This window comes from Oryctolagus cuniculus, chromosome 8 (genome assembly GCF_964237555.1).
Source record: "Oryctolagus cuniculus chromosome 8, mOryCun1.1, whole genome shotgun sequence".
Lineage (NCBI taxonomy): Eukaryota > Metazoa > Chordata > Mammalia > Lagomorpha > Leporidae > Oryctolagus > Oryctolagus cuniculus.
The window spans coordinates 130,484,756-130,510,157 of NC_091439.1; the positions used below are offsets into that span (position 1 = coordinate 130,484,756).

The 25,402-nt window shown below is 40.0% G+C and overlaps 2 protein-coding genes across 12 annotated transcripts in view; both read left to right on the plus strand.

Annotated features, from left to right (window-relative positions):
• Nucleotides 1–24,943, plus strand: part of LOC100348297 (zinc finger protein 717-like) — a 77,443-nt gene extending 52,500 nt beyond the window's left edge. The window contains exons 3-5 of the mRNA XM_070047267.1: nt 17,020–17,146; nt 17,391–17,483; nt 21,328–24,943. Coding sequence (XP_069903368.1) covers nt 17,020–17,146; nt 17,391–17,483; nt 21,328–23,117 — 2,010 coding nt within the window. The 3' untranslated portion in view covers nt 23,118–24,943. The remainder of the gene's footprint in view (nt 1–17,019; nt 17,147–17,390; nt 17,484–21,327) is intronic.
• The window catches only part of LOC138843592 (rho GTPase-activating protein 20-like), a 1,064,354-nt gene that overhangs the window by 952,490 nt on the left and 86,462 nt on the right, over nt 1–25,402 (plus strand). The window lies entirely within an intron of this gene.

The following is a 25,402-nucleotide window of genomic DNA, read 5'->3' on the forward strand; positions in this document are numbered from 1 at the left end:
CGAGTGAAGAAGTCACTGAGAGCACTAAGGATAGTGCCCACAGAATTCAATTTGACTTTTCATTGGAAAAGGGGCCATATAAGCTGGGCTGATTTATAGCATCCATGACAATTAATTTTTTAAATGAGGCATGCATTGCACCAAAACCCAGGAAGGACTAAAAGGTATTAGCGTTGTATGTTCTTTACAAGTGTGTCAAATAGTCTCATGAAGGGAGGAAGTCATCAATGTGATATATTCTTGTGCTCCTGATAAAAGCTGGGTACAGTTAAATTCTTTGCAAAAATTATGTTTGATGGCCAAGTCAATGAAATGCTCATGTATACCCTAGAAAAAGTGTCTTTTCAAAGTGAAGGCAAACTAGACTGAGGAGCTGTTGGAAAAGCTTTGAGCAAAAACACATTTGCCACTTTTTTTTTTTTGACAGGCAGAGTGGAGAGTGAGAGAGAGAGAGAGAGACAGAGAGAAAGGTCTTCCTTTTGCTGTTGGTTCACCTCCCAATGGCCATGGCAGCTGGCACATCGTGCTGAGCCGAAGCCAGGAGCCAGGTGCTTTTCCTGGTCTCCCATGCAGGTGCAGGGCCCAAGGACATGGGCCATCCTCCACTGCACTCCCGGGCCATAGCAGAGAGCTTGCCTGGAAGAGGGGCAACGGCGATAGAATCCAGCGCCCCGACCGGGACTATAACCCGGTGTGCCGGTGCCTCAAGGCAGAGGATTAGCCTGTTGAGCCAAGGCGCTGACATTTGCCACTTTTGTAATAGTTAAGACAGGTCATTTATCTATTAAGAGGCATCAGATATGTTAATATTAGATATAAAGTGTGGTGAACATAATCGATGTCATATAGCATTAAGATTTTAGTAATCTACCATGAGATGCCATTTACTTTGTTCCAGAATCAGCAGGTAAAATTGGGCTGCCAAGTGGGAAACAGCTGGAATAATCACCTTTTTGTTTATTAAGTTTAATGTAATAAATTTTAATGCATGAAGACATTGAGTTTCCTTTTATTACATCATCTTAATTATTTTAGTTTGGTACCTGTGGAATGTTATTTTCCCTAGTTAAGTTGTAGCTTAAAATTTTTATTTTAATAATTACTTGCTGTGTTAGGCCATCTCTCCCGCCTGTGGGATTTTTTGAGTACATCTGACTATTGGAAATTTAGGTAATACTATAGTTAAAATGAGATGTGCCAAATAAATAATTTTTTTCTTCTGATACATATTTTGGAACTTTTCTAAAATGGTATTGAGCACCCTGCTTAAATTTAGGGGGATTCCCTGGGTAAGACTGTTATTTGAGCCACATTACTGATTACTTCTATGAAACTCTGAATAAGTGCATCTAGAACCTGGAAAAGTTGATGTCTTATGCTGAAGAGACATAAGAATCAATGTCTTTTTATCTTTTTTAATTATATCATTTGCAAATAAGTTTTAGATGTCTAAAAGGATGAAATTATGTACTTTTCAGAAATTTATACCTATATACAACTATAATTGATATATTTTACATTTTCTTTCTTTAGGTTTTTAAGACTTATTAGGGCTGGCACTGTGGTGTGGGCAGAGGCCCACACACTTGGGCCATCTTTTGCTGCCATTTTCCCAGGTTCAGTAGCAGGGAGCTGGATCAGGAGTGGAGAGACTGGGACACAAACTGGCACAAATATGGGATACCATGCCCATCTAGTAAAACTTGATCAGATAACACTGGTTGCTTCTATTAGTCATAAGTAGCTCAAGCTTGACCTCAAATTTAGTCCTTGCAGGATCCTGAATTAGTTTCAGTCTGTGATCCTCACTCTCTTTATATCTTAGGGACTATATTTTTCATTATTGATTCAGTAAAATCAATTGTTAGAGCTCCTATTTCTAAGTGCTTGAAATTATAAATGCTGGTCAGAAGGTGTATTTAGGGCTTGGCACCATGGCTCATTTGGTTCATCCTCCACCTGTGGCACTGGCGTCCCATATGGGCACCGGGTTCTAGTCCTGGTTACTCCTCTTCCAGTCCAGCTCTGTGCTGTGGCCAGGGAAGGCAGTGGAGGATGGCCCAAGTGCATGGGCCCCTGCACCCCCATGAGAGACCAGGAAGATGCACCTGGCTCCTGGCTTTGGATCAATTCAGCGCTGGTGACAGCGGCCATTTGGGGAGTGAACCAGCACAAGGAAGACCTTTCTGTCTCTCTCTTACTGTCTATAACTCTACCTGTGAAATAAAAACAAAGGTGTATTTAAAATCAGTGAGAGAAAATGAATTGTAAAAGATCAATCAACAACAATTGAGTGCTGTGTGCTGCCTTCCCACTTTCTTCTCAGGAATCCCCACAGAATTTTCAACCATAATTCTAAAATCAGCAACTCCTGCTGTCAGAAGTGTGTGGCTACCACTATGGGGAGCAATAATTTTTAGAAAGGACAAGGGAATTCACTATTTCATGATACTATTCTTGTTTGATGCCTACAACTTCATTTTCTGTTTACATTGTATGATGCTGGGAACTAAGTAATAATTTTATTCTGGGTCTGAGGTGAAGTTATGTAAGACTGAAGTTCAAGACTGAGGTCCTTCAATTTGCAGAATGAAGTCACTGAAAGGCAATTACCAGATAAGTGCTGATATAGGCATTTGCATGGCACAATTCATACGCTATACATAGAAAAAATGACCAATAGCTGTGGGCCAACAGTCAATGGCCCATGAGACCATCACTCAAATCCTCAAGAGTTTGTCTGTAATTCATGGCAATTCTCATTTAGACTAGAAGAGGAGTAAAAGCAGGAGCTCTGTGACACCCTAATATTTGTCTCTTGCCTAATTTGTGTCAGAAACCACTACCTAAGTGCAGTTTTTTTTTTTTTTAAATATAGCTTTGTTAAAAATACACAGATAACTGGATGTGATGGATAGATGAATTTCAGGATGTTTTGGGTAAAGAATTTCAAGATAGTGCAGTTTTAAATATTCACAAAGATTTTACAAGGCATTCACCCTGTTTTCCAGCCATATTAATGCACCAACTTATTACTATTTTACTGTAAAATATGATCCATTGATGGTCCACAAATTATTTTAATAGGTAAGATCAAGCATCATTTTAAAGGATTAAAAATGATTTATTCAGGATATTATTTTCTTCTTTCAACACTAAAGTTAAAGAGAGTCCTTGGAGGTTTTTTCTAAGTATCTGTAGAAGTATTTGAGGTTTTAGAACCACAATTTAACTATGAGAATTTAAAAAATATTAATATATATAATGATAATTTCCAAAAATCTTTCCACATTTTAATTTCTCCACTTATAGTATATTTCTTTTATTTTCTTTCTTTCTTTCTTTCTTTCTTTCTTTCTTTCTTTCTTTCTTTCTTTCTTTCTTTCTTTCTCTTTCTTTCTTTCTTTCTTTCTTTCTTTCTTTCTTTCTTTCTTTCTTTTTGACAGGCAGAGTTAGACAGTGAGAGAAAGAGAGAGAGAGAGAGGGTCTTCCTTTTTCCATTGGTTCACACCCCAAGTGGCCGCCATGGCCGGCACACTGTGCTGATCCAAAGCCAGGAGCCAGGTGCTTCCTCCTGGTCTCCCATGCAGGCGCAGGGCCCAAGGACCTGGGCCATCCTCCACTGCACTCCTGGGCAACAGCAGAGAGATGGACTGGAAGAGGAGCAACTGGGACAGAATCCAGCACCCCAACTGGGACTAGAACACAGGGTGCTGGCACCGCAGGTGGGGGATTAGTCGTGTGAGCCATGGTGCCAGCCAACTTATAGTATGTTTCTTTCAAATGTTTTTGCCAAGCCAGGAATTAATGAGGAATTGGAATATTATGCGAGCACTTCATGTGGTTAGACAAGTTTTATGTATCCTTGCTGTATCCTAAGTGGTTGATTTTCCAGGAGATTTCTTCCTAATGGAGGTGTGCACTGTTTACAGGGAAAGTAGCTTCATCAGCCCATGATGTCAACAGGGAAAGATCATGAAAAGTCTCCTTTGTTTTCCTTCTCAGCATATGCCATTGCAACCACTACCACCATCTATTTTTTTTTTAGCTTTTATTTAATGAATATAGATTTCCAAAGTGCAGCTTATGGACTACATTGGCTTCCCCCCTCCCAGGACTTCCCTCCCACCTGCAACCCTCCCCTCTCCCGCTCTCTCTCCCCTTCCATTCTTATCAAGATTCATTTTCAATTTTCTTTATATACAGAAAATCAGTTTAGTATACATTAAGTAAAGATTTCAACAGTTTGCACCCACATAGAAACACAAAGTGAAATATACTGTTTGAGTACTCATTATAGCATTAAGCCCCAATGTACAGCACATTAAGGACAGAGATCCTACATGAGGAGTAAGTGCACAGTGACTCCTGTTGTTGACTTTACAAATTGAACTCCTGTTTATGGCCTCAGTAATCTCCCCATGCTCCAGTCATGAGTTTCCAAGGCTATGGAAGCCTTTTGAGTTCACCGACTCTTATCTTATTTGGACATGCTCATAGTCAAAGTGGAAGTTCTCTCCTCCCATCAGAGAAAGGTACCTCCTTCTTTGAAGGCCTGTTCTTTCCACTGGGATCTCACTCACAGAGATCTTTCATTTAGGTGGTTTTATTTTTTTTATTTATTTTTTTTGCCAGAGTCTCTTGGCTTTCCATGGCTGAAATACTCGCATGGGCTTTTCAGCTGGATCTGAATGCCTTAAGGGCCGATTCTGAGGCCAGAGTGCTGTTTAGGACATCCCAAATTCTATGAGTCTGCTGTGTATCTCACTTCCCATGTTGGATCACTCTCCCCTTTATTTATTCTATTGGTTAGTATTAGCAGGCACTAGAGTTGTTTTTGTGATCCCTTTGACTCTTAGTCCTTTCATTAAGATCAATTGTGAACAGAAATTGATCACTGGGACTAGTGAGATGGCATTGGTACATGCCACCTTGATGGGATTGAATTGGAGTCCCCTGGTATGTTTCTAACTCTACCATTTGGGGCAAGTCAGTTTGAGCATGTCCCAAATTGTACATCTCTTCCCTCTCTTATTCCCATTCTTATATTTAACAGGGATCACATTTTAGTTAAATTTCAACACTTAAGAATAACTGTGTATTAATTACAGAATTAAACCAGTAGTATTAAGTAGAACAGACAAAAAAAACACTAAGAGGGATAATGTATTAAGTTGTTCATTAACAGTCAGGGCTATGCTGATCAAGTCACCGTTTCTCATAGTGTCCATTTCACTTCAACAGGTTTCCTTTTTGGTGCTCAGTCAGTTGTCACCAATCAGGGAGAACATATGATATTTGTCCCTTTGGGACTGGCTTATTTCACTCAGCATGATGTGTTCCAGATTCCTCCATCTTGTTATAAATCACCTGATTTCATTGTTTTTTACTTCAGTATAGTATTCTAAAGAGTACATATCCCATAATTTCTTTATCCAGTCTATCATTGATGGGCATTGAGGTTGGTTCCAGGTCTTAGCTATTGTGAATTGTGCTGCAATAAACATTAGGGTGCAGACCGCTTTTTTGTTTGCCAATTTAAATTCCTTTGGGTAAATTCCAAGGAATGGGATGGCTGGGTTGTATGGTACGGTTATCTTCAGGTTTCCGAGGAATCTCCAGAGAGACTTCAATAGTGGCTTGACCAGTTTGCATTCCCACCAACAGTGGGTTAGTGTCCCTTTTTCCCCACATCCTCGCCAGCATCTATTGTTGGTAGATTTCGGTATGTGAGCCATTCTAACCCGGGTGAGGTGAAATCTCATTGTGGTTTTGATTTGCATTTCCCTGATTGCTAGTGATCTTGAACATTTTTTCATGTGCCTGTTGGCCATTTGGATTTCCTCTTTTGAAAAATGTCTATTGAGGTCCTTGGCCCATCTCTTAAGTGGGTTGTTGGTTTTGTTTTTGTGGAGTTTCTTGATCTCTTTGTAGATTGTGGTTATTAACCCTTTATCTGTTGCATAGTTTGCAAATATTTTTTCCCATTCTGTCGGTTGTCTCTTCACTCTCCTGACTGTTTCTTTTGCAGTACAGAAACTTCTCAATTTGATGCAATCCCAATAGTTGATTTTGGCTTTGACTGCCTGTGCCTCCTGGGTCTTTTCCAGAAACTCTTTGCCTGTGCCAATATCTTGAAAGGTTTCTCCAATGTTCTCTCATAATTTGAAGGTGTCATGGTGTAGATTTAGGTCTTTAATCCAGGTTGAGTGGATTTTTCTGTGAGGTGTAAGGTAGGGGTCTTGCTTCATGCTTCTGCATGTGGAAATCCAGTTTTCCCAGCACCATTTATTGAATAGATTGTCCTTGCTCCAGGAATTGGTTTTAGACCCTTGATCAAATATAAGTTGGCTGTAGATGTTTGGGTTGATTTTTGGTGTTTCTATTCTGTTCCATTGGCCTATCCATCTGTGTCTGTACCAGTACCATGCTGTTTTCATTACAACTGCCCTGTAGTATGTCCTGAAATCTGGTATTGTGATGCCTCCAGCTTTGTTTTTGTTGTACAAATTGCTTTAGCTATTCGAGGTCTCTTGTGCCTCCATAAGAATTTCAGCATCATTTTTTATAGATCTGAGAAGAATGTCTTTGGTATCTTCATTGGGATTGCATTGAATCTATAAATTGCTTTTGGGAGAATGGACATTTTGATGATGTTGATTCTTCCAATCCATGAGCATGGAAGATTTTTCCATTTCTTGGTATCCTCTTCTATTTCTTTCTCTAAAATTTTGTAATTCTCATCGTAGAGATCCTTAACATCCTTGGTTAACTTTATTCCAAGGTATTTGATTGTTTTTGTAGCTATTGTGAATGGGATTGATCTTAGCAGTTCTTTCTCAGCCGTGGCATTTCTTGTGTATACAAAGGCTGTTGATTTTTGTGCATTGATTTTATATCCTGCCACTTTGCCAAACTCCTCTATGAGTTCCAATAGTCTCTTAGTGGAGTTCTTTGGATCCTCTAAGTAAAGAATCATATCGTCTGCAAAGAGGGATAGTTTGGCTTCTTCCTTCTCAATTTGTATTCCTTTAATTTCTTTTTCTTGTCTGATGGCTCTGGCTAAAACAGTGGTGAGAGTGGGCATCCCTGTCTGGTGCCAGATCTCAGTGGAAATGCTTCCAACTTTCCCCCATTCAATAGGATGTTGGCCGTGGGTTTTTCATAAATTCCTTTGATTCTATTGAGGAATGTTCCTTCTATACCCAATTTGCTTAGAGTTTTTATCATGAAAGGGTGTTGAATCTTATCAAATGCTTTCTCTGCATCTATTGAGATACTCATATGGTTTTTCTTCTGCAGTCTGTTAATGTGGTGAATCGCATTGATTGCTTTGCGAATGTTGAACCATTCCTGCATACCAGGGATAAATCTCACTTGGTCTGGATGGATGATTTTCCTGATGTGTTGTTGTATTCTATTGGTGAGAATTTTATTGAGGATTTTTGCATCTATGCTTACCAGGGAAATTGGTCTGTAATTTTCTTTCAGTGCTGCATCTTTTTCTGGCTTAGGGATTAAGGTGATGCTGGCTTCATAGAAAGAAAATGGGAGGATTCCATGTTTTTCCATTGTTCGGAATAGTTTGAGAAGAAATGGGATTAGTTTTTCTTTAAATGTCTGGTAGAATTCAGCAGTGAATCCATCTGGTCCTGGACTTTTCTTTGTTGGGAGGGCCTTTATTACTGTTTCAATTTCTGTTTCAGTTATGGGTCTATTTAGGTTTTCTATGTCTTCCTGGTTCAATTTACGTAGATTGCATGTGTCCAGGAATCTATCCATTTCTGATAGATTTTCCTGTTTGCTGGCATACAAGTCCTTGTAGTAATTTCTGATGATTCTTTTTATTTCTGTGGTGTCTGTAGTTACACTTCCTTATTCATCTCTGATTTTATTGATTTGGGTCTTTTCTCTTCTTTTTTTCGTTAGTTGGGCCAATGGGGTGTCAATTTTGTTTATTTTTTCAAAAAAACAGCTCTTCGCTTGGCTGATTTTTTGTAATTTTTTTTTTGGATTCATCCTATTAATTTCTTCTCTGATTATAATTATTTCTCTTCTCCTACTAGATTTGGATCTGGTTTGCTGCAGTTTTTCTAGGTCATTGAGATGCACCGAAAGCTCATTTATTTGGTATCTTTCCAATTTCTTGATATAGACCCCTATTGCTATAAACTTGCCTCTCAATACTGCTTTTGTCATATCCCATAAGTTTTGATATGTTGTGTTGTTATCCTCATTTACTTCCAGAAAGTTTTTGATTTCTCTTTTGATTTCTTGAATGACCCAGTGTTCATTCAGGGGCATGTTGTTCAGTCTCCATGTGTTTGCATACTTTCTAGGGTTTCCTGAGTTGCTAATTTCCAGCTTCATTCTGCTGTGGTCTGAGAAGCTGCATGGTATGATTCTAATTCTTTTCAATTTGCTGAGACTTGCTTTATGGCCTAGTATATGATCAATCCTAGAGAAGGTTCCATGCACTGCTGAGAAGAATGTAAAGTGTTTAGATGTAGGATTGAAAGTACTGTAGATATCTGTTAGATCCATTTGGGCAATAGTGTCAATTAAATCTGCTATTTCCTTGTTGATCTTCTGTCCGGATGATCTATTTCTGAGAGTGGAGTATTGAAGTCCCCTAGTAGTATTGTATTGGAATTTAAGTCTCCCTTTAAGTCTCTAAACATATCTTTTAAATAGACCGGTGCCCTATAATTAGGTGAATATACATTTATAATAGTTACATCTTCCTGTTGAATTGTTCCCTTAATCATTATATAGTGCCCCTCTTTGTCTCTCTTAACAGTTTTTGTATTAAAGTTTATTTTGTCTGATAATATCTCTATATCTGCTTTTTTTGGTTTCTGTTGGCATGGAATACATTTTTCCAATCTTTTACTTTCAGTCTGTATGCATCTTTTTGTAAAGATGTGTTTCTTGTAGGCAGCAAATAGGTGGTTTTTTTTCCTTAACCCAATCAGCCAATCCGTGTCTTTTAACAGGAGATTTGAGTCCATTAACATTCAATGTGACTATTGATAAGTAGTGACTTTGCCCTGCCATTTTCCCAAAGATATTTCTAATATATGCTTTGAACTTCCTGTGATCTTTTACTGGGAGATTTTCTTCCTTTACCTTTTTCATATTTATGGCCGTGTTTCACATCTTTAAGCATCTTTTGCAGGGCTGGACGAGTGGTGACAAATTCTTTCAATTTCTGTTTGTTATGAAAAGTCTTTATTTCACCTTCATTCACAAAGGAGAGCTTTGCAGGAGATAATATTCTGGGCTGGCAGTTTTTCTCTCTTAGCACCTGGGCTATATCTTGCCATTCCCTCCTAACCTGTAGGGTTTCTCATGAGAAGTCAGCTGTGAGTCTAATTGGAGATCCTCTGAGAGTAATCTGACATTTCTCTCTTGCACATTTTAGAATCTTTTCTTTATGTTTCACTGTAGTGAGTTTGATTACAACGTGTCATGTTGAGAATCTCTTTTGGTCATGTTTATTAGGGCTTCTATGAGCTTCCTGTACTAAGATGTTTCTGTCCTTCTCCAAATTCAGGGAGTTTCCTGCTAGTATCTCATTAAAATGGCCTTTCTCTCTCTCCATGCCTTCAGGAACTCCTAGAACCTGAATGTTGGTTTTTTTAATAGTATCCTGTAGATTCCCAACAATATTTTTTAGATTTCTAATTTCCTCTTCTTTTCTTTGGTTTGACTGTATGCTTTCCTGTGCTCTGTCTTCTAAGTCCGGTATTCTCTCTTCTGCTTTACTGATTCTGTTTTTAAGGCTCTCAAATGCATTTGTCATTTGATCTATTGAGCTCTTCCTTCATTTGGATTTCTCTTCACTATCACAATTTCATGTTCTACTAATTGCTTCATTTAATTTTGATTTTTCCTTAAGATTTCATTTTCATGAGAGCGATTTTCTACCCTGTCCAGTAAGGATTTCTGTAGTTCAAGAATTTGTTTTTGAAAACTTCTAAGTGTTCTTATCATATATTTTTGGAAATCCGTATCTTGCATTTCTTCTATCTCATCACCTTTGTAATCTTGGCTTGGGGTGTCTTGTTCATTTCGGGGCATCATAATGTCTTCCTTGTTCTTGTTTACTCAGTTTCTGCATTTGTTGCTTGGCATTATGGAGATATTCTTTGGTTTTCTTCTTCTTTTTTTTTTTTTGTTTTGCTGTTGTGGTTTTTCTTGTTATACTATGACTCGATTAAGTGTACTGTCTGCTTTTGATGGGTCCTTAGAGGCTTGTGATGGGTGTGGCCAGAGAACTCTGTTTGATTCTTCAGGGTTAAGGGTGACACACCAAGGTTAGGTTTATTAAATTTTTTCTTTCTCTCTGTTTTTTTTTTTTTAATTATTAAGAAGGGAAGTAATTCCACACAGCTGAGTGGAATTGAAGGCAATCAGTGTCTGAGCTCTGGCCCCTGTGGGTATAATATTCATCTGCTCTGTCTCAAGGACCACACAAAGGATCTGTGCAGTCCTCAATGTAAGCTCAGATTCCCCTGCAGTCTTCCACCAGGTTGCCAAGGTTACCAAGTTTGCAGCGTCTCCCAAGAGTACTCACATCTCAGGCACTCCATGAGTTCTCTCACACATCTTCAGGTTTTTTTTTTTTTTTTCACAGTCACAGTTCATAAGCTCCCACACATCACTAGGTCCTAACCTCCTTTTATTTCTCCCACCAGAGTCAGGTTTTTCTGCTTGGCTGAGGGCAGACACAGCCCTGAGGTGGCACAGCTTTTACATATGTCCAAAATGGTGCCTGCTCTTTGTCTTGCTCACCTTTGTAAGGTGAATGGAGAGAGAGAATCATGTCCATACTGGTCCCTTTTATTTTATTTTATTTCATTTTATTTTATTTTATTTATTTTATTTCTCTCTTTTAGTTAGCCTGGTGGACTTTCCCCCACAGTTCTTCAAGCCTCATTCCCACTAGGCTCTTCCTGCAACTTCCCTGCCAGTGTCTTGGGCTACTGAGGTTTTTTCTCACCTCCCTTTCCAGTGCTGGTGTGTAGACTCGGCAGCTGGGGTCCCGAGCCATGGGCACCCGTGCCCTCCACATAGGTCCACCATGTCCCACTAGTTCTGGAAGAGTTTCTTCTGCAGTTTTTGTCCCCTAACTCTTCCCTGAAACTACAGTATCTCCACTTTTATTAAACTATCTTTTCCTGGACTGTCAGTGTGCTCCCTCCCTATTCCACCATCTTGGAGGACTCCTGCCCCCTCTATTCTAATAGTCCTTCCTGGTAGCTCAAGGAAGTTTCACCAGGATCTCTGTAAAAAAAAAAGATGAAAAAATTGTATTTCAGGAGAAAAGTGCTTTGTGTAGTGTCACATGATTTGTAAATACCCAGCACCTTAACTTCTGCCTAATGTTCTCTATCTTGCCACACTTAATTAAAAAACATTTATTTTTCAGATCCATTTCAGAAATTGTCACCAGTTCAAATAGTACTGTTTTAGAAAGCTTTCATGAGCATGTCTTCCCTTTTGCTACTAATGCTATGTTTGGAGTGTATGACTTCAAAAAGCATATCATGAGGCTGGTGCTGTGGCACAGTGGGTTAATGCCCTGGCCTGAAGTACCCACATCTCATATTGGCACAGGTTCACGACTCAGCTGCTCCACTTCTGATCCAGCTCTCTGCTATGGCCTGGGAAAGCAGTAGAAGATGGCTCAAGTCCTTGGGTCCCTGCACCCATGTGGGAGACCTGGAAGAAGCTCCTGGGTCCTGGCTTTGGTTGGTGCAGCTCCGGCCATTTCAGCCATTTGCAGAGTGAGCCATCAGATGGAAGATCTCTCCCACTTGCTCTCTCTCTCTCTCTCTCTCTCTCTCTGCATAAATTTGACTTTCACATAAATAAATACATCTTTAAAAAAAACAAAAGCATATCATAAAAATTTTCCCCCTTTCAGTAATTTCTTCTTGAATAATATGCAGTATACATGCAGCTACAGAAAATTACTGTGAACCTTTATCCTGCCTTCTGAGATAGTAAGATGATATTAAATTAGATTTCATATGATAATAAGCTTCTTAAAATATAAACCAAAAGAACACAATGACCATATATAAGCCGAAATGTGAAGAACAACCTTATGGTCTCCAGATAATTTATTTTTATGAATCCCAGGACTTTTTTTTTTTTTTTTTTTTTTTTTTAGTATCAGCAGCTTTTCTAAGGTCTAATTGATAGGCAAAGATTGTGTTTATAGGAGCTTTTTTCTATTTTTTTTTTAAAAAAATTATTTGAAAATATTGTATATAGAGGAGAGACCCAGAGAGATCTTCCTTCTGCTTGTTCACATCACAGATGGCTGCATTGAGCAGGGCCAGGAAAGAATGAGGCCAGGAACCAAGATCTTCATCTGGATCTCCCACATTGGTAGCATTTGCCCAATTCCATTGCTTTTCTTCCATTGCTTTTCTCAGGCCATCAGCAGGAAGCTAGATCAAAAGCAGAACAGTCAGAACATGAACCAGTGCTCATATGGGGTGCTTGTATTGCAGACAGCAGGTTTACTTGCTATGTGACAGTGCTGGCCCTGCTTTATGGGAACTTCCAAATGAAATTTTGAAGTTGTATGCATTGTAGTTTGCATGTAATTCAACTTTCTGCCATACTTACTGATATATATCAGCATTTGATGTAGGACAAATCAGAAAACACAATGGCTTAACAAATGGCCATTTGATTTGCAGTTCAGACTCTGTGTTATGGGCTGTACTCAGCTGGGCAGTTCCTATGATCAGTCCAGGAGCAGAAATGAGAGTTTAGCCATTTGGGGAACTGATTGAGGCTTCACTTAAGTGTCTGGGGTTTGTGGTGAATCTTAGCTACATATTATCTCTTTTTTTCTTTTTTTGACAGGCAGAGCTAGTGCGAGAGAGAGACAGAGAGAAATGTCTTCCTTCCATTGGTTCACCCCCCAAATGGCTGCTATGGTCAGCATGCTGTGCTGATCCAAAGCTAGGAGACAGGCACTTCCTCCTGGTCTCCCATGTGGGTGCAGGGCCCAAGCACTTGGGCCATCCTCCACTGCCTTCCCAGGCCACAGCTGAGAGCTGGACTGGAATAGGAGCAACCGGGTCAGAACTGGCACCCCAACTGGGACTGTCACCTGGAATACCAGAGCCGCGGGTGGAGGATTAGCCTAGTGAGCCACGGTGCCAGCCTACATACGATCTCATCAACAGGCAGGTCCCAGGGTTTTTCAGAAGATAACTGTCAGAAAAAGAAAATCTTGGAAGGCAAATACTTTACAAATTGTCTATTTCTGGGGCTGGTTCTGTGACATAGCAGGTAAATCACCGCCTGAAGTGCCAGCATCTCATATGGGTGTCTGTTCATGACTCGGCTACTCCAGTTCTGATCCAGCTCTTTGCTACATCCTGGGAAAACAGTAGAAGATGGATCAAGTCCTTTGGCCCCTGCTCCCTTGTGGGAGACCTGAAAGCAGCTCCTGGTTCATATCTTTGGATCTACACAGCTCCAGCCATTGCAGCCATCTGGGGAGTGAACCTGCAGTTCAAAGACCTCTCTCTCTCTCTCTCTCTCTCTCTCTCTTCTCTCTCTCCTCTCTCTCTCTTCTCTGCCTCTCCTTCTCTCTTTGTGTAACTCTTTCATATAAATAAATATTTTAAGAAATTGTCTATTTCTATCACATTTCCTGGTATCTCATGAGGTAAATCAAGTGAAATGGTGAAATTCAGGGTCTTTTTAAAAAAAATTTATTCATTTATTCATTTATTTATTTGAAAGAGTTACACACAGAGAGAGGGAGAGGCAGAGAGAGAGGGAGAGCTCTTCCATCTGCTAGTTCACTCCCCAGTTGGCTGCAATGGCCAGAGTTGTGCCAATCCAAAGCCAGGAGCCAGGAGCTTCTTCTGGGTCTTCCACATGGGTACAGGGGCCCAAGGACTTGGGCCATCTTCCACTGCTTTCCCAGGTCATAGCCAAAAGCTGGATCAGAAGTGGGGCAGCTGGGAATCAAACCAGTGCCTATATGGGATGCCAGTCTGCAGGTGGCAGTTTTACCTGCTAGGCCACAGTGCCAGCCCCAATCCAGGGTTTTGTGAAGGGATGAACACAGGGAAAGGTGCTACTTGGAATCATTACTGGTAAAGTGCACTGCATTAAATATACATTATGTGTATTTGTTAGCTTTCTTTAGTATAAACTTTAATAACAACATAATGTTTATCTCTGATAACCTTATTCATTTGAACACTCAACATTTCTTTTTACTTTTACATTATTATTTTACAAAATTTGTAGATAATGCTTTCATTAAACCAATGATAACTTCTGTTTAATCTCTGCCACTTAATATAGGTGGGTGCGTTTTCCTATGTATTTCTATTTTTACAGGTTTATTCCTCCACAATGAAGTAGCTGTTTTCTTGGTTAATGTGTTTATTATTCTATATTCATTCTATTATATCCTTTTTTTCCCCACTGTTCAGTGCAGAAGGAAACCAGAGTGTTTTTTTTTTTTAAGATTTCATTTATTTATTGAAAGAGTTGCAGAGAGAGAAAGTCTTCTATCTGCTGGCTCACCCTCCAAATTACTGCAAAGGCCAGAGATCAGCCAATCCAAAGCCAAGACCCAAGAGCTTCTGGGTCTCCCATGCCGGTGCAGTGGCCCCAGGACTTGGACCATGTTCCACTGCTTTCTCAGGACATAGCAGAAAGCTAGATTGTATGTTGAGCAGGCAGGACTTGAACCAGAACCCATATGGAATGCTGGCATTGCAGGCAGCAGCTTTACCCATTATGCCGCAGCGTTGGCCTCCAGAGTTTTCTTTGAACTCCTGCCATTCACCTTCTCTCCCAGGTATGATTCTGGGTCCTCCACATGTTTCTAAGAGGAAAGAAAATTAATATATCACCTGTGTTTTGTTGTTGTTGTTGTTGTTTTTAATTATTCCCCAGCTTGTCAGTGCTCATTTTAGGTGTTTAATGCTAGTTTATTTAATTTTTTTAATTTATTTGAAAGTCAGAGTTACAGAGAGGCAGAGGGAGAGAGAGAGTCTTCCATCTGCTGGTTCACTCCTCAGTTTGCCACAATGGCCGGAGTTACACGGATCCAAAGCTAGAAGTGAAGAGCTTCTTCTGGGTCTCCCACATGGGTTCAGGGGCCCAAGGACTTAGGCCATCTTCTACTGAATTCCCAGGACCTTGGCAGAGAGCTGGATTGGAAGTGAAGCCACTGGGACTTGAACTGGCACCAATATGGGATGCCAGCACTGAAGGCAGTGGCTTTACCTGCTAGCCACAGTGCTAGTCCCAGTATACTAGTTAATTAAAATGGAAAATATGGGGTCAGCTCTGTGACTCAGTGGGTTAATGCCCTGGTCTAAAGCATCGACATCCCATATGGGCACCGGCTTGAGACCCGGCTGCTCCACTTCTGCTCCAGCTCTCTACTATGGCCTGGGAAAGCAGTGGAAGATGGCCCAGGTCCTCGGGCCCCTGAACCCATGTGGGAGACCCAGAAGAAGCTCCTGGTTCCTGGCTTCAGATTGGTGCAGTTCCAGCCATTGCAGCCAACTGGGGACTGAACCAGCAGATGGAAGACCTCTCTCTCTCTGCCTCTCCTCTCTCTGTGTAACTCTGACTTTCAAATAGATAAGTAAATCTTTAAAAAATTTTAAAATAGAAAAATAAACATAAAATTTGTTCTCACAGAATATACAGAAATGAATTATGAATTTGGCATGATTATGAAACATTACTGTCTTCTATAATAATGCAATTTGGTCTCTTGTCTTTCTGTTGCTATAGCAAAATATATATTTGTTACATGAATTGAGTTGAAACTAAGCACAATATGCTACATTTTGGGGGTCATGTCTGAAACAGTCTACACATAGATGATGTACTGAACAGTGTTTTAGTGCTACCTATGAAGTAAACACTTAGCATTCTGCAAGAGGAAGAGTTACCTAGTGCTGGAACACAAATCAGTTAAGTTTGTTTTCAAATTGTTAGAGTGATGGAGTTCTTAATACCTTTGAGAAGCTGAATTGGATTCTGGAATAGGATAAGGAATGTGTGAAGAAAAGAATCTACTGGAGGCTCATTTATTTTTTAAGATTATTTATTTGAAAGGTGGACTTGCAGAGATTGGGAGACAGGGAGACAAAAGGATATATCTTCTATCTACTGTTCATTCTCCAAATGCCCACAATGGCTGGGACTGGGCCAGGCCAAAGCCAGGAGCCTGGGACTCCATGGGTCTCCCACATTGGTGGAAGGGTCCAAATACTCAGGCCATTTTCACTGCTCTTTCAATCAGATTAGCAGGGAACTAGATTGGAAGTGGAGCAGCAAGGACTCAAGTCCTCTGTTTACATGGGATGCCAGCATTGATGGTGGAGGCTTAGCCTGCTGGATCACAATTCTGGTGACTATTGCAGGTTCTGAAACAAACCTCTAAGCATTTTTCTCAGTGAGTCACAAATGCAGATTGTACTGCAGACATTCCCAGGTTCTCTTTTTGGGCAAATAATTCCATTGCTTTCACTTTAATTATGTATAATGTTATTTCAAATGTTTATCATTTGAATGTTTTGGGCAAGTATTTCCATTGCTTTCACTTTAATTAGGTATAATGTTATTTCAATTGTTTATCAGTAGAATAAGCATAGATAATGGCAAAAGCTAATTTGTATTCTTTGTCTTACCTGTATTTTCTCTCTTACTTAAAAATATTTATTAGCTTGATAGAGAAAAACTTGATGGACTGAGAGAGAGAGAGAGCTTTGACACATTAATTCACTTCCTAGATAACCATACCTGTTTCCCTCCAGCTTGGGCATTTCTCACAGCCTGTAGATCATGGGTTTGACTCTGTTGAATGCTCTGTGTGGCTTTCTAAACACTCAACAAGTCTGATGTGAAACCATATCCTTCCTTTTTTCCTTCATATCCATACACAACTGTCAGTGTTTATTTTGTGACAGAGTTAACATGTTGACTGGAAGTGTATTATTATAGGTGATGACAGCATTTGAAGACCTGGCTGTGTACTTTACGTGGGAGGAATGGCAGAAAATGAACAATGCTCAGAAAATCCTGTACAGAGATGTGATGCTGGAGACCTACAGCAACCTGTTCTCCTTGGGTGAGTGACACCCATCACACGCCCAGTGATAACATTTTCTTGCTATTTGACAAATAAGGGGACATTTTATAATGTTTAATATTGGGCAGGATTAGAATGTGAGTCCATGAATAATCTGAATATCTACCATCTAACAAAAGATTCAAATTGGAACATTTGTTGCATAGCTCCTGAACCAAGCTGTAGTCCTTTAAATAACCCAAGATAGCGATTTCACAAAGTCTTACTTTGTTTCCATTAATAGGGCACTGCATTACCAAACCTGACTTGATCTTCAAGTTGGAGCGAGGAGAAGAGCCATGGATGGTGGACGAATGCTTGAATCAGAGCCTTTCAGGTCAGTCTGCACATAACAGACAGGGAGGCCAAGGCAGAGTGTGCAGATGTTGACTGGTGTTCTTTCCATGAATTTTTCTCAAGCCTTACTCCTGTTGACAGCTGGTTTTGTGCATCAGACACAGGCATTTAGAGATACCAGTATCTTTCTAACTTTTGTTCTTAGTGAAGATGTTCTTTGATTAAAAAAAAAATCCAGTCATTTTCTGATGTTACTAAGGCTTTTATCTAGGTTTGATACATTCCCCCAATTCTAACTTGTCCTTCTCTACACGTTCATACCTTTTCCTTCATGCACTTATTAGTTCCTTCAGTGCTTGTTATTTAGGCAACATAGAGAAACTTATTTTTTTTAAGATTAATTTTTCTATTTTTTTTTTTTTGACAAGCAGAGTGGACAGTGAGAGAGAGAGAGAAAGGTCTTCCTTTTGCCATTGGTTCACCCTCCAATGGCCACCATGGCCGGTGTGCTGTGGCTTGCACACTGTGCTGATCCAAAGCCAGGAGCCAGGTGCTTCTCCTGGTCTCCCATGCTGGTTCAGAGCCCAAGGATCTGGACCATCCTCCACTGCACTCCTGGGCCACAGCAGAGAGCTGGCTTGGAAGAGGGGTGACCGGGACAAAATCCGCACCCCGACCGGGACTAGAACCTGGTGTGCCAGTGCTGTAGGCAGAGGATTAGCCTATTGAGCTGCCACACCAGCCTGTTTCTGTTTTTTTTTTTTTTAAAGATTTATTTATTTATTTGAAAGTCAGAGAGAGAGAGAAGAAGGAAAGGCACAGAGAGAGAGGTCTTCCATCCACTGATTCACTTCCCAACTGCCTGTCATGGCTGGAGCTGTACTGATCTGAAGCTAGGAGCCAAGAGCTTCTTCCAGGTCTCCCATATGGGTACAGGGGTCCAAGGACTTGGGCCATCTTCTACTGCTTTCCCAGGCCATAACATAGTGCTGGATCAGAAGTGGAGCAGCTAGGACTTAAACTGGTGCCCATAAGTGATGTTGGCACTGCAGGTGGTGGCTTTACCTGCTATGCCACAATGCCAGCCCCCAGAAACTTATTTCTAACTCATTGCTCAGATTGAATTCCTAGTCATGATTTTTCCCAGGCATAGAACTTGCTCAGGACTGAATCAATAAATGTGAACTCTCTCTTTCTTAGTCTCCTTCTTTTTTTTTCCTCTGTGCCTCTCAAACAAATAAGAAAATTATAGTCTGTTGGAAACATTTGAGGAGTGAGCCTACAGTTGGCAAACCTCTTTTTCAGTCTGTCTTTATCTCTCATTCTGTCTCTCTGACTCTCAAGTAAGTAAATAAGTAAATGCTAAAAGATGGTCATGTGGCTGGTGCTGTGGCACAGTGAATTAACACCCTAGCCTGAAGCACCAGCATCCCATATGGGCACCAGTTCAGGACCCAGTTGATCCACTTTCGATCTAGCTCTTGGCTATGGCCTGGGAAAGCAGTAGAAGTCCTTGGACCCCTGCACCCAAGGGAGACCCAGAAGCAGCTCCTGGCTCCTGGCTTCAGATCAGCACAGTTCTGGCTGTTGTGGCCAATTGGGGAGTGAACCATTGGATCAAGACCTTACTCTCTCTTTGCCTGTCCTCTCTCTGTGTAACTCTGACTTTCAAATAAATAAATCTTTAAAAATAAAAGATGGTCATGAGTAAGCCTCTGTGCTGTGACATCAGAAATTATGAAGCTAGGAATGACACTGTGGTGCAGTGGGTTAAAGCTCCAGCCTGCAACACTAGCATTGCATATGGGTGCCAGTTCCAGTCCCAGCTAGTCCTCTTCTAACCCAGCTCTCTGCTAATGCACCTGAGAAAGGAACAGAGGTTGGCCCAAGTCTTTGGCCTCCTGTACCCGTGTGGGAGACAAGAAAGACACTCCTGGCTCCTAACTTCATTTTGGCCCAGCATTGGTTGTTGTGCCCATACGGGGACTGAAGACTTCTCTCTATCTCTCTCTCTATAATTCTAGTTTTCAAATAAATAAAGTAAATCTTTGAAAAAAGAAATCATAAACTAAGCATAAACTTATAAAACATGAAAACGAGTACTCAAACAATATATTTCACTTTGTGTTTCTATGGGGGTGCAAACTGTTGAAATCTTTACTTAATGCATACTAAACTGATCTTCTGTAAAAAAAAAAAAAGAAAAGAAATTATCAATTCCCAACTTGACTCTCACTGGGATTAAACATGACAATAGGTCTGATCTGATTTCATCATCATTTAAAAAAATTATCTATTATTTTTCACTTTATGTTTCTGTGTGGGAGCAAACTGTTGAAATCCTTACTTAATGTATACTAAGCTGATCTTCTGTATATTAAGATAATCGAAAATGAATCTTGATGTGAATGGAAGGGGAGAGGGAGTGGGAAAGGGGAGGGTTGTGGGTGGGAGGGACGTTATGGGGGGGAAGCCATAGTAATCCATAAATCGTACTTTGGAAATTTATATTCATTAAATAAAAGTTAAAAAAAAAAAACATGAAAATAAGTGATCCTAGACTCACCAAGAAAGTAATGAGATTTTGAGACCCAAGGTCAAGTAGCCTCGTGGGGTTATGTTGAGTGGCTCAGATTTCTTGAAGGGTGGAGTTTGAAGTATGATTTCTCTTATTTTTCAGTATCACTGAGAAATAAGCAAATGAAAAGATAAGAAAAGCATAGGAAATGAAGCTTTCAGTGAAAATAGGAGGAAACTGATCAAAAGTCTCCAGAAATTCAAATTATCACACAGGAATGCTTCTAGAAAGAATTTAGAGGAGGTAACCAGCACTGATGATTTCAGAATGAGTTAGAAAACACTTTTCAAAGAAGATGAGCACATCCCGGTTTGCAGAAACAAATTCTTCAAACTGATTGGGAGTGTTTAACTAAAGTGGTATATTGGGAATTTTCTGTTCCTGTTGTACTTCTGAGAAGCTGAAGGTGTTGGGTGTCCTTAGGAATTTGGGGAAGCTGTCATAGAGTAGAGACAAAATAGTTTTTCATTTGAAAAATCCCACAAATGATGTTTACCTAGGAAGACTGAGCATGAGACACTCAGAGATTCAAATCATACTCTTTAAATGTTGTCCTGCTTAAAGTACAGGCACATTTCACTCTTCTCCACCTGCAAGTAAATGATCAGTGAAACTTTTTCATGTTTATGGTTGAGATATCAGAGAAGCAAAAAGCACACAATTTTTATAAAAATAAACTGGAGAAAAAGCACAGGGAAAAAAATGGTTGCTAGGTAGTGGGTGAATAATTTTATTAAATATTTGTCCATTCTTTAAAATATTTTATAGTTACTTCATCTTTGTGAAATGCAGAGTGATAGTGAGAGAAGAGAGAGAGAGAAAGAAGTCCTCTATTAGCTCACTTCCCAGATGCCTGCAACACTTAGGTCTAACTAGTCTGAAGCCAAAACTCTAGAATCCCTCTAGTCTTCCCTGGTTTCTCACAGGTTCCCAGGCACATGAACCATTATTTGGTTCCTTCCAGTTTACATAGGCAGAGAGCTGTACTGAAAGCAGAGTAGCCAGGGCTCAAACTGACACTGTTTTGAGATGCAGGCATCCCACACATCATAGCACAAATGTCATTCTACCATCCTTGACAATTTCCCATAGTAAAAAGGATCATGTTTGAACATTGGGAAACCTCATGGTATATTAATCTATTAAGGAGAAAAAACATATAATGGTCACAAATAAGTACCTCATACTGATTTTGTGAAAATCTTATGCCACTTGTATAACAAGTAACTTCATTCCCTTTACATGAGTATGCCAGGAGAAACAGTTACATGTGATTCAGTGACATGATTGCTTTTTCTCATTTCAGTGGTCATGAAAAGGGATGACCTGATTAGGATCAACCAGGAAAGTCAGGACAAAAATCTGAATCAGGATTTTATGAAAAATAACAAGACATCAGCTCTCAAGAGAATAGAATTAAGAAAAACACTTAGTTTAAATTCAATCCATGTTCCAACACTGATTATTAAAAAGGGAATCTATTCAGGACTGAAGCCTGAGGAATGCAATAAATGTCACACTGTGTTTCCCCCCAGTGGGCCTGATCAACTACAGGCTGGAGAGAAATTTGATAACACTAAGATACCTGGAAAATCTCTCCAGTTCTGTGAGCCTCTTAGTCAGCATGACAATATTCACATCATGAAGCAGCCATTTGGACCCACTGGACAAGCAAAAGTCTTCACAAGAAAGATGTTCTGTAAATCTGAGAGGGTTCATATGGCAGAAAACTGTAATAAATCAACTGTCACATTTGGAAAAGCAACGCAAATAGAAAAAGCTATCCATGACAATTCTAGCCTCAATATGCATCAACAAACTCACACAAGAAAGAAATTTTATAAGTACATTATGTATGTTGAACCTGTCATTCACCAGTCACATCTTGCAATAAATCAGAGACTAAATACAAGGGAAAAACTTTACACGTGTAAACCTTGTGGAAAATCACTCAGTTTTAATTCACCTTCTGAATGTAGTGACTGTGGAAAAGCCTTTGGACAAAAGTCAGTCCTCAGGAAACAACACAAAATTCACACAGGGGAGAAACCTCATGAATGTAGTGACTGTGGAAAAGCCTTTACACAAAAGTCATACCTCATAAACCATCAGCAAATTCACACCGGAGAGAAACATCATAAATGCCTTCAATGTGGAAAAAGCCTTCTGTGGAAGTCACACCTCACCATACACCAGCGAATTCACACAGGGGAGAAACCTCATAAATGTAATGACTGCGGAAAAGCCTTTACACAAAAGTCAAACCTCCTCTTACATCAGCGAATTCACACAGGGGAGAAACCTCATAAATGTAATGACTGTGGAAAAGCCTTTGGACAAAAGTCAAACCTCATCATACACCAGCGAATTCACACAGGGGAGAAACCTCATAAATGTAATGACTGTGGAAAAGCCTTTGGACAAAAGTCAAGCCTCATCATACACCAGCGAATTCACACAGGGGAGAAACCTCATAAATGTAATGACTGCGGAAAAGCCTTTGGACAAAAGTCAAGCCTCATCATACACCAGCGAATTCACACAGGGGAGGAACCTCATAAATGTAATGACTGTGGAAAAGCCTTTGGACGAAAGTCAGACCTCATCATACACCAGCGAATTCACACAGGGGAGAAACCTCATAAATGTAATGACTGCGGAAAAGCCTTTGGACAAAAGTCAAGCCTCATCATACACCAGCGAATTCACACAGGGGAGAAACCTCATAAATGTAATGACTGTGGAAAAGCCTTTGGACGAAAGTCAGACCTCATCAGACACCAGCGAATTCACACAGGGGAGAAACCTCATAAATGTAATGACTGCGGAAAAGCCTTTACACAAAAGTCAAACCTCCTCTTACATCAGCGAATTCACACAGGGGAGAAACCTCATAAATGTAATGACTGTGGAAAAGCCTTTGGACAAAAGTCAAAACTCATCATACACCAGCGAATTCACACAGGGGAGAAACCTCATAAATGTAATGACTGTGGAAAAGCCTTTACTCAAAAGTCATTCCTCATACTCCATCAGCGAATTCACACAGGGGAGGAACCTCATAAATGCAATGACTGTGGAAAAGCCTTTGGATGAAAGTCTGACCTCATACACCAGCGAATTCACACAGGGGAGAAACCTCATAAATGTAATGACTGTGGAAAAGCCTTTGGACAAAAGTCAAGCCTCATCATACACCAGCGAATTCACATAGGGGAGCAACCTCATAAATGTAATGACTGTGGAAAAGCCTTTACTCAAAAGTCAGACCTCATCATACACCAGCAAATTCACACAGGGGAGAAACCTCATGAATGTAATGACTGTGGAAAAACCTTTGGATGAAAGTCACACTTCATCATACACCAGCAAATTCACACAAGGGAGAAACCTCATAAATGTAATGACTGTGGAAAAGCCTTTGGACAAATACAGACCTCATATCACAGCAGAGAATTCACACAGGGTAGAAAACTCATGATTGTAATAACTGTGGAAAGCATTTAGCCATAATTCGACCTTCATCATGCATCAGAGAATTCACACAGGGCAGATACCTTATGAATGTAATGACTGGAAAAGCCTTTGGACAAAAGTTAAACCTCATAATGCACCAGAGAATGCACACAGTATTGAAACTTCATGAGTGTAATCACTGTGGAAAATCTTAAGTTCCAACTCCAAATGCATCAGAGGATTCACACAGGGAAATAACCTTATAAATGTAATGACTGCAGAAAAGCCTTTTTCTATAAGTTATACTCATATCAAAACAATTCACACAGGGCAGAAACCTTGTGAATCTAGTAAGTGTGGAAAAGCCTTAATAAATCATATGTTATAAATCATAGTTCATGTCACACCAGAGAATTCACACTGGGGAGAAACTTTATGAATGCAATGACTGTAGAAAAGCCCTTGGCAATAAGTCACATCTTAGAATGCATCAGAAAATGCACATGAAGAGAAACCTTTTGGACATAATGACTTGGAAAGCTTTTTCCCATAATTCAGCCTTCATTGCACATCATCTAATTCATATGGGGGAAAACACTTTGGATATAATGCATATGGAAAAGCCTTTATCCATAAGTAACACCTCATAAAACATTAGAATTCACATGGGGGAGAAACCTTATGAATGGAATGAATGTTGGAAAACTCTGCCAAAATCACACAATATAACATCAGAGAATTTATTACATGGTGGAAATCTTGTAATAAATGTGGGAAAGCCTTTTGCCAGAAGGAATACCTCATAACGTGTAGATCAAAGAAGGGAGAGAACTTAAGAATATAATGAATGTGAAGGACTTTTTCCAAAAATCAACATAACCACGTGATGGAGCCTTTTGCTGGAAATTACATCCCATACAATAGGCACTCCCATAAGGAAGAAAGGTTGGGACCAGCGCTGTGGCACAGTAGGTTAAAGCCCTGGCCTGAAATGCTGGCATACCATGTGGGCACTGGTTCTAGTCCCAGTTGCTCCTCTTCTGATCCAGCTCTCTGCTATGGCCTGGGAAAGCAGTAGAAGATGGCCTTGCACCCACATGGGAGACCCAGAAGAAGCTCCTGACTCCTGGCTTTGGATCCCTGCCGCTCCAGCCATTGCATCCATTTGCGGAGTGAACTAGTGAATGGAAGACCTCTTTCTGCTTCTCTGTCTCTAACTCTGTCTTTCAAATAAATAAAGTAAATTGTTAAAAAAAAAAAAGTTCAGAAATATTATTAGTGTGATAAAAAGCCATTTGTCAGAAATGGCATTATACATCAGAAAATTCACACAAGGGGTTTCTTAGGAGTGTAATGAATGTGGAAGCATATTTTCATAGAATTTTGGCTTGCATAAATATGCAACTCAAAAAAGGTGATATCCTTCAAGTGCAATAGACCTCAAAAAACCATAGCCAGAAATTAAACATCAGGCTGGCGCCGTAGAGCAGTAGGTTAACCCTCCACCTGCTATGCTGGCATCCCATATGGGTGCCAGTTCTAATCCCAGCTGCCCCTCTTCAATCCAGCTCTCTACTGTGGCCTGGGAAAGCAGTAGAAGACAGCCCAAGTGCTTGGGCCTCTGCACCCACGTGGAAGACCAGGAAGAAGCACCTGGCTCCTGGCTTCAGATCAGTGCAGCTCTGGCCATTGTGGCCATTTGAGGAGTGGACCAACAGAAGGAAGACCTTTAACTCTGTCTCTCTCACTGTCTGCAACTCTACCTGTCAAATAAATAAAAATCTTTAAAAAAAAAAAAAAAAAAAACAAGAAATTAAACATCAACTAACACAAGAGAATTCATATAGTAAAATGTCAATTTAATGAATGTGAAAAAAAATTTCTGCCATTAATTCACATGAAGAGACTCCAAAATGAGAAAACAT